The following is an 18,135-nucleotide window of genomic DNA, read 5'->3' on the forward strand; positions in this document are numbered from 1 at the left end:
ACGGAGGGTGTGTGCTCCTGAGAGCTTAGAAGAGAGTGCATTAATCATGTGTGCCTTATGTTCATCTCCCTGAATAGAAACTCTCATCAACTCTCTTCAAGTGGAACAACGTGAAGATAAAAGGTGCCTTGCTTTACCTGTTGAGCCGCAAGGAGAATTAAACCCTTAAACCTGGTAGTGACAGCTGTTGTTAGTGAGGTAGTTGGTACTGAGGTCAGTTAAGACAAAGATGCAAGAAAAGAGTCTTTAAATGCTCTAGTTCCTCCTGTAGAGCAGCAGTACCCAACCCCAATAACAAACACAACTATATGTTCTGGCTTTTCTCACATTTGACTTTTTTTCTTGTAAAATACTGAATATTTTCACCTCTGTGACCCCCAAAAATTACATTTTGGTTGAAGTGATTACATGTCATGCTCACATTGCTCATTATTATTCTCTAGATTAATAATTCAATGTATCATACAACGGTTCGTATGATGTCTTCCGAAAAGTTATTCCTAATTTGTTGTGCGTTTTCCCACGAATGTCCAGCAACACGCGGCAATTTCCGCTCGTTACATGCATACAGTCTTTTCAGAATAAACTTCACAGGAAACTACTTAGTTAGGTTTAGGAAAAGATTGTGGTTTTGGGTTTCTGGTTTCGTAAACACTGGTCTCCTGGTGAAAGTCTGTTGTTTTTTGACCCACCCATCCACTTCCTCGCTATGCAGCATTTCTCGCTCTTTATACTTCCTGGTTCACGATTACGTGGATTACAAATTGATTGGAATATACACGAATTACAGTGCATTGTTTTTTGTAGGTATAGCTATGAACAGTGAATGAGAACAGCCTGACTTTAACAATACTATCTGTGGCCTCCAAAAATCTAATTTTATTTGAACTTGCCACTGCTCACGCCCACAACGAGACCATAACCTGGGATTTAGGGCTGCACTTTATTGATTAATCTGCCGATTTTTCTCTAACTCGCTATTAATATTTTAGTTTATAAAATGTCAGAAAATACTGGAATATTCCTGTCACAGTTTCCCAAAACCTGAGGTGACATAATCAATTACTTGTTTGTTTTTTATTTATTAATTTGTTTCTCTTCTAGTTAATAATTTATCTAGTTCTAATTTATTTTAATTTATTATTATTTTAATGAATTATATATACTTATTAATTATCTAATTTATTTACATGTGAAGGTATGTTAGCTATATGTCCAGTGCTTGTTATGTTTTGTGAATGAATGTTTGCATTAAAGTGGAAAACATTTCAATAAAAATATTTGAATTTAAAAAAAAAAGAAGACAAATTGCTCATCTTTGTCAGACCAAAAGTTACCAAAAAAAAAAAAAAATATTCAGTTCACGATCAAATAAAACAGAGAAAAGCAGCAAATCCTCACAATTGAGAAACTGTGAATTAGGTGTTTATTCTGTCCATCACTTCACTGTATCTTACTGGGATTATTTCTACCTCAACTGGGCATGAAATATGTGTTAAAACAGCTTAATCCACATTAATTCTTTCTAAAAACATCCGATAAAGTCTCAAAGATCTGAACTAGACTTCAGGTGAGACGCAAGACTGTGTCATGTGCAACTGTCATCTTTTTCTTAAAATATCTGCTTCTTTATTTCCTTATTTAATGCCCTCAACAGGCTCCTTTTGCCTTTTGACGATGTTTTTGGACTCTAACGGCTCATTAGTGTCATTATGTGGGAACAGTATCAAACTTCTTAATCCACAGGGCTGTTTTCTGTTCATTGAACCACATAGTAAAGTTAAGTCACTTTTATTTATATCGTCTAGAATCACAGATTCAAATCAGGAAACTCTAAAAGATATTAAGTGTATGAAGAACCAGAAACGTCCAGGTGCAGCCGACTACTGGTGGGAATTGAACCTCAACCCCGTGCTGCCTTGCTCCTCCCACGCACAAGTTGCATTCGCAGTCCTTGACCTCATTCTGCAGAGTCGGTCAAACACACAGTGACTCAGACTATAAGCAGCAACAGTGGAAATTAAGGTGAATTCAAGCACTATGAAAACAGGAAATGTGGGAGAAACTGGCAGCGCCGACCTCCAGCTCCTGAGCCATATTTCCATGTTTCAAACCGCTGTTTCCAAATTCATCCCTCAGTTGAGACATTATCTTTATGGCAGCGCAGACAATAGTAGGAGCATGAAGCTGGTGTGCAGCAGGGGGTCCTGGAGCTTCTCCTCCTCCCTCCCTCCCCCCGGGCTCTTTGTCCCGGGGGGCCTCCTAGAGCTGAGGGGGTTCCTGCTGGGTCTCGGAGCTTGTGTCGACCTGTCAGGTTGATGGCTCTATTTAGGGCTCCAGACTGTCAGGAGGAGCCGGTCCCATCGTCTCCTGGATCATATAAAGACCCTGCAGCTTTGGTGCATGGCTCATACTACAATACCCATGAGCCTCAGGGGTTATAGAGGAGAAGCAAGTCAGTGGCATGAATCAGAGCTGCAATTGCAGTCTGTCATATAGTTGCTGAATTGATCCAGAAAAGGCACTTCACCCTCCGACATTTTGACATGTCATGGCAGAATAAAACACAGGTGTAATAAATTAAATTAATAGATTTTAAGTTGGATGATTGGAGGTTTCTTAACGCCTTTACACACCTACACCTGTAGGGTGTGACAAATTAACGACACGAACATGCGAAATGCAAAATATTCGCCTGTGAATATAATGTATGTCTAGGGCTTTTATTGTGAAAGGTAAGAACAGAAGGAGTGGATCTGGTCTGCGCTGCTTTTGTCAAGGTTGAAAGGAGTAACAAGTTTAGAGTCTCTGTGTTGTTGTTTCATAAATATAATAATATAAACGTGATTGGTTGATGCTTTTTTTCGTGGTGGGAAAGCTCAGAGAATTGTTCCGGAAAAAAAGTGATGCTTTTTCGCAGCGTAATATCAGCGTTCTGTATGAAAGTATTCATGACAAAAACAACAGTTTTAGTCATGAAGAAATATCAATTTAATATAGAAAAAATATATTGAGGTGCGACAAATACACCCCTGTGTGTAAAGGCCTTTACCCATAATGCACCTTGGAGTTGTAGTTCTCACATTTCTGTTTTTATGTACTCAGGCTTGTACTCATCAAAGAACCAGATATTTATCTGAAGCTGTTGGTAATCTTTTGTACTGAAGATGCAATTGGGAGATTTTTACATCCGTCTAATAATCCATAGAAGTGAACACCCCGAAATAGCTTCTCCCACTTTGCAACTTTATACGTCTGAATTTAAAAAAATAATCAAATGTTTAAAGGGACTATTTATAACTTTCAGAAATGCTTATTAACCGTGAAATCAACGAAAGTCAGAGTCGGGCTCGCACTTGCTTGCTCTAAATATACCTGAAGGAGCATTGCTCAACACAGTGAGGCGACACACGTCAGCTAAAAGCACAATATCACTCTATATTTCAGCTGCTTGGCAGTAATGTTAGCTGACCAGACGAAGGTTTCTCCATGAATCACTGCTGATCCTAGTGTTGGCTTTTCCTGCTTCAGTTCAGGCTGAGGTAGTGGGGCTCTGCAGCGTGTCTTCCTGCTCTCTCCGCCCACAGACGGAGAGAGCAGGAAGACACCGGCAGCCGGTTGGTAACGAGCCGATAACGTTTCTCTCTGCAGAGCTCTGTCACTTCACAAGACACGGGGAAACCTCTGTTGGTCTGGAGGAGTTGCAGCAGTTATTTCTGCACAAACGTCCACTGTACATTCACTAGATATTCTCAGAGCTAAACTAACTCGTCTGCAGTGAGGAGTGAGCGCGCGTTCACGTCTAGAGGTGGAGCGAGCTGAGCGAGAACGCGCGCGCTGTCTGAGTGAAGGCGAGCAGGCAGAGGAGGAGAGGCAGCGGCTACACGCGAACGCGCATGTGTCCTGACCCGGTACATTTATACGCTTAAAAAGTTACAAACAGTCCCTTTAAATGTTGGAATGAACTTATTTACTGTAGATGTATACGGTAGAGGCTGCTTTATATCCGTTTCAGTTTTAGTCAGGCTTTGTAGTTTTGGAATAATTTAGAATTCAAGGATGCATCACTACATTTAATGATCTTTTCTTTTATCCGACCACTCAGCTGTCACTCGGGCTGCCCCCACTTAGACGATTAGTCGACTAATCGGTCATTCTGATCTTAGTCGACTAAGATTTCTTTAGTCGATTAGTCATTTTTATGCATTTTTCATACTGAATGACTTATTTCCAAGAACCTTCTGAGCACATCTCTGGTACACATCAGATTTTAAAGTGGTGCTTTAGTGTGATTCTTTGTGGAGAAACTCAGTTTTACAGATCCGCTGATTGAATCAACTAATCGATTAGTCGTATGAGTGTTAGTCGACTAAGAATTTCTTTGGTTGAGGACAGCCCTAGTACATGGACAAGAAATTGTCGTTCTCCAGGAGAAATCTCTAATCCCTACCTCCTCGTTTACATGACCTTTTAAAACAAATGTGGTTACTGCAGAAAACTGACTGTAACCTAGCTATTTATGTGCATGTAAAGGCGCTAGCGATGTCCATAATTAACCGTTTAACCGTTAACCGACATTAAGCACTTTAACCGATTAACGCTATCGGTTAAAACGGTTAAAAGAAATGTTAATAATTAATTCAAAAGCAGAGCGGCTCAGAGGAGCGGCTCGTCTCTTTAAGGAGAAAAGCTGGTCCACCTTAACAGCCCACCTTAAGAGGCGGAGCCGGAGTTGCAGGATACAGGAAGCCGGCTCCGGTCTCTGGCACACTTGAGTGGAGTGGAGGAGTTGTAGTTTAGTAGCATTTATTCACCGACAAATAAACTGTACACACACTGCTACACCTACGATCACAGCTAGAACGCCACCAACAACCTCACACTCACCACCAACACACACACACGGTCTGTTGGAAACTCACTAAAGTTACGTTGCGCTGACAGACTGTATGTGTGTGGCGGCGGCGAGCACGAAGCCTCCGGCAATGCTAGAGCTGCTAACGTAGCACAAATACACACACTGTTTGTTGGTCACTCTCTAAAGTTCTGCCGGGCAGACACACAGCTGACAACCTGCTAAACTAAACTAAATGTGCGGTGGAGACTTTTACTGGGAAAGTGGCTGCATGTCTGCGACACTACACGCAGCATCGTAGCTGCTAAGTTAACGCTCCCGGACGGTGAACTGGAGACTCCCGTCAACCAATATCTGTTGTTCTCCTGCAGCTGGTACACCGCTGCATGCGAGGCACAAATCTTGTCGGTTAACGGTTAATAATCGGTTAACGAGGGTCGGTTATCGGTTAAGATTTTTTTTTTCAAAATGAGCATCCCTAAAAGGCGCTGACTGGGTGTATTCTTGAGGTGGATTTGATTTAAAACATTACAAGTGGATACAGTAATAAAACTCGCTGGATAAAGTAGTTTGAATGACTGTATTTACAGAAACCTCTCACCTGAACGGAGCACTTTCTCTCTTTACCATTTCAAATATCATTTCACGTTTATAACCTCTTTAAGAAGTATTCATTCAGGCTTTTTAAATGGCACAAACAGGAAGCAATGCAGCATGAAACGAACATTTAATGATGTGATATACAAGTTTATCCACCTCAGGTTAGACAAGAAACCTCAGTAATTATTATTATTATTTACTCTAGAATGATGTGAATTCTATGAATGTTTATTTATCATGGCGGCTGCAAATTACCACATGAACAAATACACATGACGTAAGTGAAGAGTTATTCTAAACTCTGACACCCAGAAGAGGACTTTGCTTCTTGTTTGTGCCATTTAAATGACAGTAAGTGCTTTTTAAAGATATTATAAACACATGAAACCAGATTAAAAAGATGGTAACCCTCTGTCTGTGTGTGTGTCTGTGTGTGTGTGTGTGTGTGTGTGTGTGTGTGCTCAAGCTCGTTTCATTCATATGACACATTGATTCCGATCTCTGTGTGTAAATAGTTTTCCGAGGCCTGCACACAAACCGTCCTGTATTGTCTGGACGTCTTCATGTAAACAAATGAGAAACTGTTTCCTTTACTTTATTTCTTGCCAGCGGTCGTGTATCCATGGTTGTGTGTGTGTGTGTGTGTGTGTGTGTGTGTGTTGCACAAATGTGTATGTGTGTGATTTAAATTGTTGTATATCTTCATAGTCAAAGAAATGACACGACTTTTCCCAAAGTGTGCTCACTGCCAGAGCTTTAGAGCATCTTTTCTTCTCTCTGTGTGTGTGTGTGTGTGTGTGTGTGTGTGTGTGTGTGTGTGTGTGTGTGTGTGTGTTATAGGGTGTTCTCAGATTCAAAACATGTAGGCCTATCAAAAATAAATAAAATCGACAGGGATTTGGACAATTATTATAATTTATTAACGTACAAAACATACAATTAATATGCTCTCCTCACTGCTACCAAACTCCATTGAAAAAAACAACAATTTTACCTCGTTGAAACACACTTCATTCAAACTCTACAGAAACAAAATAAAACCCACCAAAACCTCCTGCTTAGTCTTTCCACTGTTCCATCAATCGCCAACTCTGGTTTGGTCGAAATAAACTCTTAATTCACGAGTTAAATGTGAAATGAAACAGTCGTAATGCTCTCCTCAAAGCGGCCAGACTCCATAGAAAGAAATCAGCAATTTTACCTCACCGATTGTTAAACACACTTCAAACTAGACCGAAACAAAATGAAACTCACCAGAACTGTCTTTGTTAGTCTTTCCACTGTTCCAACAATCACCAACTCTGGTTTGGTCGAAATTAACCCACAATTCTCCGCGTTGGATGTGAAAAGAAACAGCCGTTATGCTCTTCTCAAAGCCACCAGACTATAGAACAAAAACAGCAATTTTACCTCTCTGATTTTAAATCTTACTTCAAATTGGACAGAAACTAAATAAAACTCACCAAAATCATCTTGGTTGGTTTTTCCACTGTTCCAACAACCTTTAACTCTAGTTTGGTTGAAATTAACCGTTGATGAATTCACCTCGTTAGATGTGAAAATCTGCCGGCTCTACATGCTGTTTTTCTCTCTGAGCGACGAAAAGCCGGAACCAACTTTTAAATTAGGCCTAATTTCTCTAACTTGTTCAGAAACTTGTTCAGAAACAGATTTTGGCAGATTGATGACATGAAATAACTGAACGTTTACTAGCATATTTTCAATCGGTGGACAGGAAACGCATCATGCGCACAGGATTGCGGGTGTTTTAGGAGCGCAGAGGATACACACATGCAACCTTGAAAGTCCTCTGAAAGAAGGACTCAGTTCTCAGTCGAATTCAAAGGATCCTCGACATCCTTCGTCGGGATTCGATGACGTAGCATCCTTGAAATTCAGAAGTTGCCTTAGAGAAACACCCAGTGTGTCCCAGGCTTTGTGGTGCATGTGTATATACACACTGTTTCACCTTCACACTTTGTTACAGCGCTGTTATCCACACAACTACTCATTTTCTCTGTCTCGACCTTTCAGTAATGTGAGGTTTTACATGCACACGTTCAGGCACCGCCTTACAGTGGTAGAAACACACACACACACACACACACACACACACACACTGTTAATGATCTTCAGGCTGAAGCTGATCGTTTCAGTTTTTGATAAAGAGGCTGTTGTTCGATGCAGTGTGTGTTTGTGTGTTTGTGTGTTTGTGTGTTTGTGTGTGTGTGTGTGTGTGTGTCAGGTGATGACAACCTGTGACCAGCATGGGGATTCCCGTTTTTTTTCCAGTGCACAATGATGTGCACATTGCCAATGTACACACACACACACACACACACACACACACACACACACAAGGCCATGAAGTCACCCCTCAAATCTAAAAATAAAAGGGTGTGTCTGACCGGTGTATGTGTGTGTGTGTGTGTGTGTGTTTCAGCACATAAAGAGGGCATTCTTCTTCTTGGTCTCCCCGGTGCCTGGGCTGACCTCACCCTGTCTGGACATCCCACAGCAGCATGGCACACACACACACACACACACACACACACTGCTCACGCATGTAGGTCAGACTGGAAACAGCTGAAAAGAGCCACTTTATTAGGTACATACAGGAGTCCCATGGAGCCAATAATAATCCTCCATTATTGATGAACTGGCATCAGCAGAGTTGTTTTCTCTGTTTGACTCTGGAAGAAGTGCTGCTCTGTTTTCTTGCAGTTCAGTTTATTTATGAGGACTTTTCAATATGTGAATGATGACACATACTGCTGAGCGTGTTAAAACTCTGCAGTTTGTTACACAATGATTACTAAATACTAAAAACTTAACAGCATTGTAATGCAGTCAGTTTAATATGAGGTTGATTCCTGTTTTGTTCTTTATGTTGTTTTGCTATTTTAGAGGTATGGTACAGTGTTATGATGGGCAACATACAGTGATAGTATCATATAAGCAACTATTTTCAACCATCAATTAATCCTTTAATGGGTTTATCAAGCAAACATCACTACATATTTTCCGGGATTTGCTGCTCTTATCAGTGTAAATTCAATATTTTAATTAAGACATTTGACGATGTCACCTCGGACAAATTGTGATGAATTTTCCCCCTATTTTATAATACGATTAACTGATGAATTAGGGGAAATAATTGACGGGATAATCAATAAAAACAATAGTTTGTTGCAGTCCTTACCGTAAGGCATAAATACCAGTTACCATTTACTACCATTACATCTAATCTCTGCCAACATTATTGTTCTATTCAGCAGTGCTGGAAAGTATTTAAGTACATTTACTCAAGTTTTTGAGGTACTTGTACTTTTCCATTTTGTGCCACTTCTGCTCCACTACATACATTTCAGTGGGAACTATTGTACTGTTTACTCCACTACATTCATTTAGTCATTCATTTATTTGAGTTACTTTTTGCATATGAAAACATATAAAGACATGCTGATATGATATGATGCAGTACTATACTACTAATCTACCCAGTAGTACACAAAGGATCGCAAATTGTCTCCATATTGTCTACAATATTATGCTCTTATACACATTTCTTAGTGAAACAACGGAATAAAATAAAGGAGCCATTCTGCATTATGAGTTCTTTTACTCAAGTAACATTTAGATCTGAGTACTTCTTCCACCACTGTACTTCTTCATACTTTAAACAGCCTCCAACACACAAACATCTGCCTATAATAAACTCTCTTTTTACCTCTCTATAATTATGCCCCCCATACCTGCTCGCTGGGGTTAAGTATATAAAAACCTCTTCCTTCCACCCTTTTCCTCTTCGTCTCCTTCCTTCCACCCTTTTCCCCTCCTCTTCATCACCCTCCCTTCTTCCTTTGTCTCCTCCTCCCTTCATCCTCATGTGCTTTCTTCCCACTCTTCCTCCCTCCTCATACTTCCCTTCAGCCTTCCCTCACCTTCCCATCGTCCCTCCCTTCCTTTTCGTCCTTTTCCCCATCCTTCCTCACTTCATCCTCACCTCCTTTTTCCCCTCCTCTTCATCACCTTCCCATCCTTCCTTTCTTTTCCCCCTTCTTACTTCTCTTTGCTATGCGTGGGAAAAGGACAGATTACTGTTGGAGCTTAACGTCCTGCTGATAGTTTGAACCGAGCCGAGCATTAATGAGAGCTCATGTTATTGCTGCGTATTTGAGTTTGAACATTAGTGAACATAAACACTGTGTGTCAAATGCATTCAGCTCATAAAGGAGGCCTTCTCTGTGTTATGTGTATTTATGTGCATGATCCTTTACTGCCCCCCTGTTCTCCTGTTTCTCTGTTGTCCTCTCATTCATGTGGGAGTCAAATGTCCAAGTCAGCTACAGAACGTTAGCTTTAGCTTTAGCATCTTGCTCAAGGACACTCCAACAGGACGAGGACAACCACAACATGGAGCCATGTTTTATTTTACGGTATGGCCATAGAAACTGACTGACAGGTGTCAGATAACATTGCATAATAAGTAGGGCCGCACAATTAATCAAAATTTCATCGAACTCACAATGTGGCCTACTGCAATATTCAAGTGGCAGGCCAAATATGTGTCAAAATATCATTTGAATTTAAATATCGTGGTGCTGCAGAGATGTCCCGGCCTACACATCATATTCTACAGACGTATTAAAACATCTTTGTTTGGCACAGAGCCCTGCAAAAAACAGTTAAACATGTTTTTCAATGAAAATGAGAATAATAAGTAAGTATTGCAAATCATATCGCAATTGTGATATATATATTTTTTTTCAAAATCATTCAGCCCTAGTAACGAAACAAATCAAACAAAGATTCAGTCAAACATTGATGTAAATGAAAAGCAAAGATATATTAAAGATATATTAAAGCAACTAGAAGTGCACTCAGAGATAGCAGACCTCCGCCAAGGCAGGTTTCATGTACGTCGCTGCCCTCCCCCCGGATCGCCACCAAAATCGAATGGATTGTTTGTTGTGCTACACCCCACCCCTCCAAAAAATGTCATTCAGATCCATCGCAAACTTTTGGAGTTATCCTCCAAACGGACACACAAAGAAACCAACAAACAAACCAACGCCGGTGAAAACATAATCTAATAATACGTCTGTTTGTTACTGTATTTCCAGATGATGACTCAACGAAACTGACCTAACTGACCATAAAGAAACAAAAAAATGAATTATATGAACCCAGTTTCTCCCGATAGGAGTGTGCCATATCGCATCTTTCATTTCAAATTACTGGTATCAATTTGAATGTGATAAAAATAAGTTAATGTCGCACACACGCTGCGTCATCTAGTAATTGAACAGATCACGAGACGAGATGATCTGTCTAGTTCAGCTCAGGTGGCAGTGATTGATTGATCATATCATACATTTGTTTTGAGGTAAATAATCAGAGCAGCATATTTGACATTGAAGAAAAAAATTACAAAATATTTTTAACAATTTTAGCACATTCCAGCCTGAATTTCAGTTAGTTTCATGTTACATATTGATCATTTCCTTGTATTTTGAATGCCAGCCGGGCTGTGTTGATTGCATTATATTACTGTGTATTATTAACAAAGTGTTTTAGATTTAGGCTGAATCCCCTTTCTTTGCCAAATAATGAGCCTGTATGGATGCAAGAAAAAGCATAAATAGATCGGTCTTAATCTGGACAACAAAGCCAGAGGTCTAGAAACTTGACAGCGGTGTTTTGAACTGGATCCCAGTCCACCTAAACTGGTTTAAGAAATGTCAACAGAAGACATCAAAACCAGAAGTTGTGATAGAGCTGCCTGGTTTAAATGCGGTTGCCTGCTTCTGGGTTTTCCATGTTTGGAGTGGTTTTACAGTAGGATCACATTTATAAAATCTGAACCTTTTGAAGTCAGAATTCGTGGCAGCATCAGGCCCAAGAGAAGCAGAAAGTTAATATATGAAAGCTCTCGATTTATGTTTGAGTTGGCTCACAAGGCAAAATTCCCCGTCGCTCGTCTGTAAAAGCCTGAAAGCGTAAAATCCGACCTGTGTTTCCATGACATGCATTCCTTTGATTTCTGCAGAGAATGAATGAATGAATGATGGATGAATGCTCTCCATTTTCACACTGTATAAATCAGGACGTTGTTCCTTTATATACGCCCCTGAGGCATCTTTAAGCAGCATTTACACTGGGTTAATGGAGGAATTCACCTGGGTTTTATATCTGAAGGGGAGTTCTAATCTGCCTGACAACCCCTGAAATAGGATCTGACTTTCTATTTGTTGAGTGTGAAATGTGGAGAATACTTCTCTAAAAACCTCAGTAATCATTTAATCCAGCCTTCTCTTAACGGAATCAGTCATCTATGAAATAAACCCTTATAGGTATTAATGCTCACACCAAACTCCATTCTGAAATGAGAAAATTTAGTCCAAGGTACTCTAAAATGTCTCACTCTTCTAGATACCTCCCAAACATCACTGTATCACTGCCAACATTGATATGAACAGATGTTTACATTCTTCTCTACTTGATTAACCCAGTGTAGGCAATAAGACGTACACTGGGTTACAATAATACATAAGGTCTAAGATGTGACATTGGGTGGTTCTGAGATGTCTTGCTGCTTTTACTTTTGGTTTATACCCACTACAAAAAGGGTTATAAATGTTGTTAAATTCATTTCAAATGACTGTTTTGGTCCTCTCAAGGGGCAACTAGTGGCAAGTTGGTTTGCAGACATAAAAACACTCAAATCTAAAATATGACGTATAAAGTATATAGTGCATTAACTTTGAATATTTGGAGTAATAGTGCTGGGTATTCTTTTTCAGTACTGATGTGATAATGAAACTCAAGTTTCTGTACTGACACCAAAACATTTTGCTTTTATAAACACACCAACCTTACTATCTTTAAATAAAACATTTTGGGGAGCATTTTCCGCCTTTATTGGACAGACGAAAGTGTAGAAGCAGACTGGAAACTGGGACAGAGAGGGAGGTATGACATGCAGCAAAGGTCCCGCAGCTGGAATCGAACCGGGGACGTTACGGTTACAGTCAGAACCAGAATCAGACAACGCTGCACTTGTTTTGGTTCATTTACTCGCGTGCGCACATGCACATGCACATGCACATGCACATGCACATGCACGGCGAAGCATTTGACTATGGGTTTAAAAGTTAAAAAACGAATGTGCAAAGTGATTCAGCTGACAAAGAACCAGATGAAGTTGAATGAATTGATATTTGTGAAGTCTTGGGAGGTGAAGTAAAATTTGGTGAGGAAAGTGTCATGTCCATTTTCAAAGGGGTCCCTTGACCTCTGACCTCCAGATATGTGAATGTAAATGGGTTCTATGGGTACCCACGAGTCTCCCCTTTACAGACATGCCCACTTTATGATAATCACATGTAGTTTGGGGCAAGTCATAGTCAAGTCAGCACACTGACACACTGACAGCTGTTGTTGCCTGTTGGGCTGCAGTTTGCCATGTTATGATTGGAGCATATTGTTTTATGCTAAATGCAGTACCTGTGAGGGTTTCTGGACAATATCTGTCATTGTTTTGTGTTGTTCATTGATTTACAATAATAAATATATACATACATTTACATAAAGCAGCATATTTGTCCACTCCCATGTTGATAAGAATATTAAATACTTGACAAATCTCCCTTTAAGGTACATTTTGAAAAGATAAAAAATATGCGATTAATCAAGATAACTATGGACGATCATGCGATTAATCGCGATTAAATATTATAATCAATAGACAGCCCTACTCAAAATATAAGGTGACTAAAAATGGCAACCATATTTTCAGTTTCGGCAACCAAAAGCTTCCTGAGCCCTGATGTAGATGGAAGGTAACTTAATGTCTCTAATAATAATGTCCTGCAGGCAACACAAAGTCAGTACACTAGTACACTTAAAGGCCATGATGTGTTTCATATTTGCTGCTCCAGACACTCAGTCTATTCGTGGTGTCACACAGGAAGTGATGCATTTTCAGTCCACAGATGAAGAAGGACTGTGTGGTAGTGGTGTAGTTCCTACACTGCATCAGGATGTTGTTGCAGTACTTTTTATATCTTGGAATTAAACCACTACAAACTGTGACGTTACAAAACATCTTTTCCTTTTTGAAAAATAATCACCGCCACCACTAATTTTTGTATCTTTGGCCCACAACTTTTCCTGTCGTTGGTCCAGAAATTGCTCAGTTAGTCTGTGTGTTCCTGTCTTTCTTTCTTACATCCTTTTCTTTCTTCATGTGATTTATGACTGAAGTCAAACCTCACACCACACTGCACCGCACACTCGTCCATGTTTCACCCCTCTGTAGCATTAAAAAAACGCTCTGAAACATCCCAGCAATGCATTAACAACACAGGCTGCTTCACCACTGTGTGACCCGCAGTCAGCAGCACTGTGGCAAACACACACACACACACATGCACACGGACACACACACACACACACACACACACACACACACACACACACACACACACACACTTCCACAGAGTCTATTACAGAGGAATGTGATGGGTTTCTGTGGGATGTTTGGTTCGGGCTGTTTTGGAGATGCCTCGTTAGGGCGCCGTTGCCATGGGTTACAGCGACAGTTAAACAAAAAATGTCTCCAAAAAGTGTGTTTTAAAGGAGTCGGCTTGGCAGCGTGGAAGTATCCTTGAGTGACTTCTGTTTGCCTTCTCTTTATCTCAACGTATTCTTTGTGTCCAGATCGAGGATGGAGGGAAGGCCGCGCTGTGCAAGAAGCTGAAAGTGGGCGACGAGCTCATCAACATAAATGGATCGGCCCTCTACGGCAGCAGACAGGAAGCCCTCATCCTCATCAAGGGATCGTACCGGATACTGAAGCTCGCAGTCAGGAGGTAAACACACGTGAAATAGATGCACAAATACATCATTGACACGCACTCCGATTTTTTTCCTAAATAGTTTCATGACTTCAAAGTGGATATTTGAGCATTCGCCAAAAACGGATGCGTGCGTGTCGGCCGCCGTTTTGTTCTTCTTCTTACCGACACTTAAGATGTCTTGGCGTTGACTGTGGGAAGGAAGGTGAGGAAGGAGATGTGCTTTTCCTGGTCTCTGGTCTGTTAGGAATCTGCTAGTCTGGCATGCAAACACATATCAAGGCAATGTTACACAGGAAGTAACCTTTGACCTTCATGGTGTCGCAGAAGGGAAGCTGATAAACTCTGGTGGGCAAAGTGGAGGGGGTGATGTCTGGGATTGTTTGTGGTAGTAATAATTTGGAATAGATTTTAATCTCAAAGTTTTCCTGTGCAGAATTTTTACGATTAAAGTTAAAGGGAAATTCCACTATTTTTAATAAAATAAATGTGGCCATTCTGCCTATAGGTCATGTTCACAAAACACAAAATCTGACAAAGAATGTATTATATAAATACACCCAGCAATTTATTAGCTGACTTAATGTGCGTAAAAGTTCACCCGATTAGACTGTCAGGCTATTAAATAGGCGTTATCAGTCGCTATAAGCACCATAGATGTGGGTCAGTAGGGGCCTACTACGCCTACTATGTTGTGAAAGTGAATGAAACGTCACCCTTTGAACACAAACAAAACGGCTTCTTTAGGTTTAGGCAACAGAACTACAACTTCTTTAGGTTTAGGCAACAAAACTACAACTTCTTTAGGTTTAGGCAAAAAAAATAACATTAGATTTAGGCAACAAAACTACAACTTCTTTAGATTTAGGCAACAAAACTACAACTTCTTTAGATTTAGGCAACAAAACTACAACTTCTTCAGGTTTAGGCAACAGAACTACAACTTCTTCAGGTTTAGGCAACAAAACTACAACTTCTTCAGGTTTAGGCAACACAACTACAACTTCTTCAGGTTTAGGCAACAAAACTACAACTTCTTTAGGCTTAGGCAACAGAATTACAACTTATTTAGGTTTAGGCAACATAACTACAACTTTTTTAGGTTTAGGCAACAAAACTACAACTTCTTTAGGTTTAGACAACAAAACTCCATTTAGTTAAGTTGAGGGAAAAACATCATATTTTGGGTTAAAATAACTATGATCACAAAGTCTAGTACTACGCATTGTTGATTTCCTGTGTGAAAGTCCTGTGTTTTGTGGAGTTTTAACTAACTAAACTCCATATAGAGTTTCACACTGTCCATACTACAATGCCTGACTTCCACTTCTGCTCCTGCCATAATTACTATGGTCACTAGAGGTCGCTGTCGTGTTCTTTTATATAATTTTTTCTGTGATCTACCATGTGAATAGATGATAAAACCTACTAGTGGGTGTAGAAGGCCCCTACTGACCCACATCTATTGGGCTTATAGCGACTGATAGCCTATAGCTTTACAACAGTCTAATCGGCAGATAAGTTCGAAAATCCTTGGATTAGAAGTATTTTTTTTTACTGTGTAATATTGTAACAATCATAGGATTATGACTTTTGGAAACTTTAAAATGAAATGTGAAGATACATTTTAAATATTTGGCTTGATTCCACAGTGCAAATACAAACTCGTCATCATCGTTGGTCCCTCCTTCCTGACTCAATGTGGGTGTGGATGCTCGCCAGCGGGTGAAAACCAACCTTAGATTCACTCTCGTTTTGTGATGAGCTTTGTCCGCTTGAAGTTTGTCCTCACTATATTGCGTGTTGTTCGGCGCTCTGTCCGACATTTTTGTAGCTCCGTCTTGAATGTGGTCTTACGATCTGGCACCTGGTTGCTACGTTTTTATAGAAGTTAACGCCCGAAGACAGCAAAATAATCAAATCCAGGTAGAGGGCTGCAGGGTCTCTGCAGATACAGACACTGCCACACGCTTCTGGTAGGTCATAAGTGATGATTGAGAGGGAGTCTATTAGGGATGCTCATTTTGTAAATTTTCTTAACCGATAACCAACCCTCGTTAAACGATTATTAACCGTTAACCGAGAAGATTTGTGCCTCGTACCAGCTGCAGGAGAACAACAGATATTGGTTGACGGGAGTCCCCAGTTCAGCGTCCGGGAGCGTTAACTTAGCAGCTACGATGTTGCGTGTAGTGTCGCGGACATGCAGCCACTTTCCCAGTAAAAGTCTCCACCACACATTTAGTTTAGTTTAGCAGGTTGTCAGCTGTGTGTCTGCCCGGTGTAACATTAGTGAGTGTCCAACAGACCATGTGTGTGTGTTGGCGGTGAGTGTGAGGTTGTTGGTGGCGTTCTAGCTGTGAACGTAGGTGTAGCAGTGTGTGTACATTTTATTTGTCGGTGAATAAATACTAAGAAACTACAACTCCTCTGCTCCGCTCAAGCGAGCCAGAGACCGGAGCCGACTTCCTGTATCCTGCAACGGCTCCGCCTCTTAAGGTGGGCTTATAAGGTGGACCAGCTTTTCTCCTTAAAGAGACGAGCCGCTCCTCTGAGATGCTCAGCTTTTGAGTTAATTATTAATATTTCTTTTAACCATTTTAACCGATAGCGTTAATCAGTTAAAATGCTTAATGTCGGTTAACGGTTAAACGACTAATTATGGACATCCTTAATTGTTTTTTTAGGAAAATCCTACTCCTTGTGCCTTTAAGTGATGAAAAACATTGTATTTTTTTACAATCTGTGTGGATTCAAAGCTGCATTAAGTTGTTTTTTTACACCTTTGGGCACACAGACTAGACATATCATCACAAAGTTTATAAAGTTATAGAGAACAGTTACCTATTTACACAGACGCAGAGCAAAATTAACATTCATTTGGAGTTGTGTTTATGACCACCCAACGAATGTAAGTCCAATATTTGCTCTCTCCTAGCTGTTTTAGCCTTCGCCAACTCCTGAGGGAAATATCTGTCTCTTCAGCTGCTAAATGCTCCACTATGTTCACCAGCTAGCCTCTAACTCAGTCTACAGTTTAGTGCTCAGCAGGTCGTGCACGGTGGGTTCATCAGAGCTTTAATCAGCTATAATCATCAGTAAAGTGGTGAGCTATAAAAACCAACAGCTGAAAGATGCTAAAAAGCTTGCAGAATCAGGTGATTTGCCCCTTTCACAATACACCTAGTCATTGCATCCATTATTAATATATAAAATATGAATATGAGCAGCATCAATGTTTATTTGCAGCACCCTTGCGCTAGTCGGGGTGAAATACGGAGGTTGAATTGTTGCTTGTCTCTGTTTCCCACCCCGCTACTCCCAGCCCAGCGTTGGTATTTTGGCTCAGGAAGCAGAACTAATGGCAGCAGGAATATTTCCACTCTGTGAACTAAAGTCAAGTTGGAGGGTGTTGGATGTAACAGCCTGCAGATCTGAGGTCAGATGTAACAGCACATCAGCTCAAGTTTAAATGCTATGCTGATCTCTAGGAGACATTTTCACTTTCGCACTTTCTTATGTTATTTTTGATTTCCCATTTCTATTCATGGACCTATTTATAGGCTCCCCCGTCAGGTTATTATATATATTTGTACGTGCTTTTGCTCGCTATCACCTTGATCGTGTTACAAAAATGAACCTTGCTTTCTGCAGCAAAGAATGTTTAAAAAATAGATAAGAAACTTAATGTGGAGGATTTCTGAAATGTCAGATAAAGATTTCTTCACTATAAGTTGTGTTTAATTACATATTGATATATAAAAGTCTTACAGTCTTAATTAACTCTAGACTCCTTTTTCCCTTGTGTTGTTGCCTCTT

The 18,135-nt window shown here is 40.3% G+C and overlaps 1 protein-coding gene across 3 annotated transcripts in view; it reads left to right on the forward strand.

Moving 5' to 3' along the window:
* The window catches only part of shroom4 (shroom family member 4), a 110,584-nt gene that overhangs the window by 22,954 nt on the left and 69,495 nt on the right, over positions 1 to 18,135 (forward strand). For all 3 annotated transcript variants that reach the window (XM_037759696.1, XM_037759697.1, XM_037759698.1), the window contains exon 2: positions 14,180 to 14,331. In XM_037759696.1, coding sequence (XP_037615624.1) covers positions 14,180 to 14,331 — 152 coding nt within the window. The remainder of the gene's footprint in view (positions 1 to 14,179; positions 14,332 to 18,135) is intronic.

The sequence above is a fragment of the Sebastes umbrosus genome, chromosome 22, assembly GCF_015220745.1.
Source record: "Sebastes umbrosus isolate fSebUmb1 chromosome 22, fSebUmb1.pri, whole genome shotgun sequence".
NCBI lineage: Eukaryota > Metazoa > Chordata > Actinopteri > Perciformes > Sebastidae > Sebastes > Sebastes umbrosus.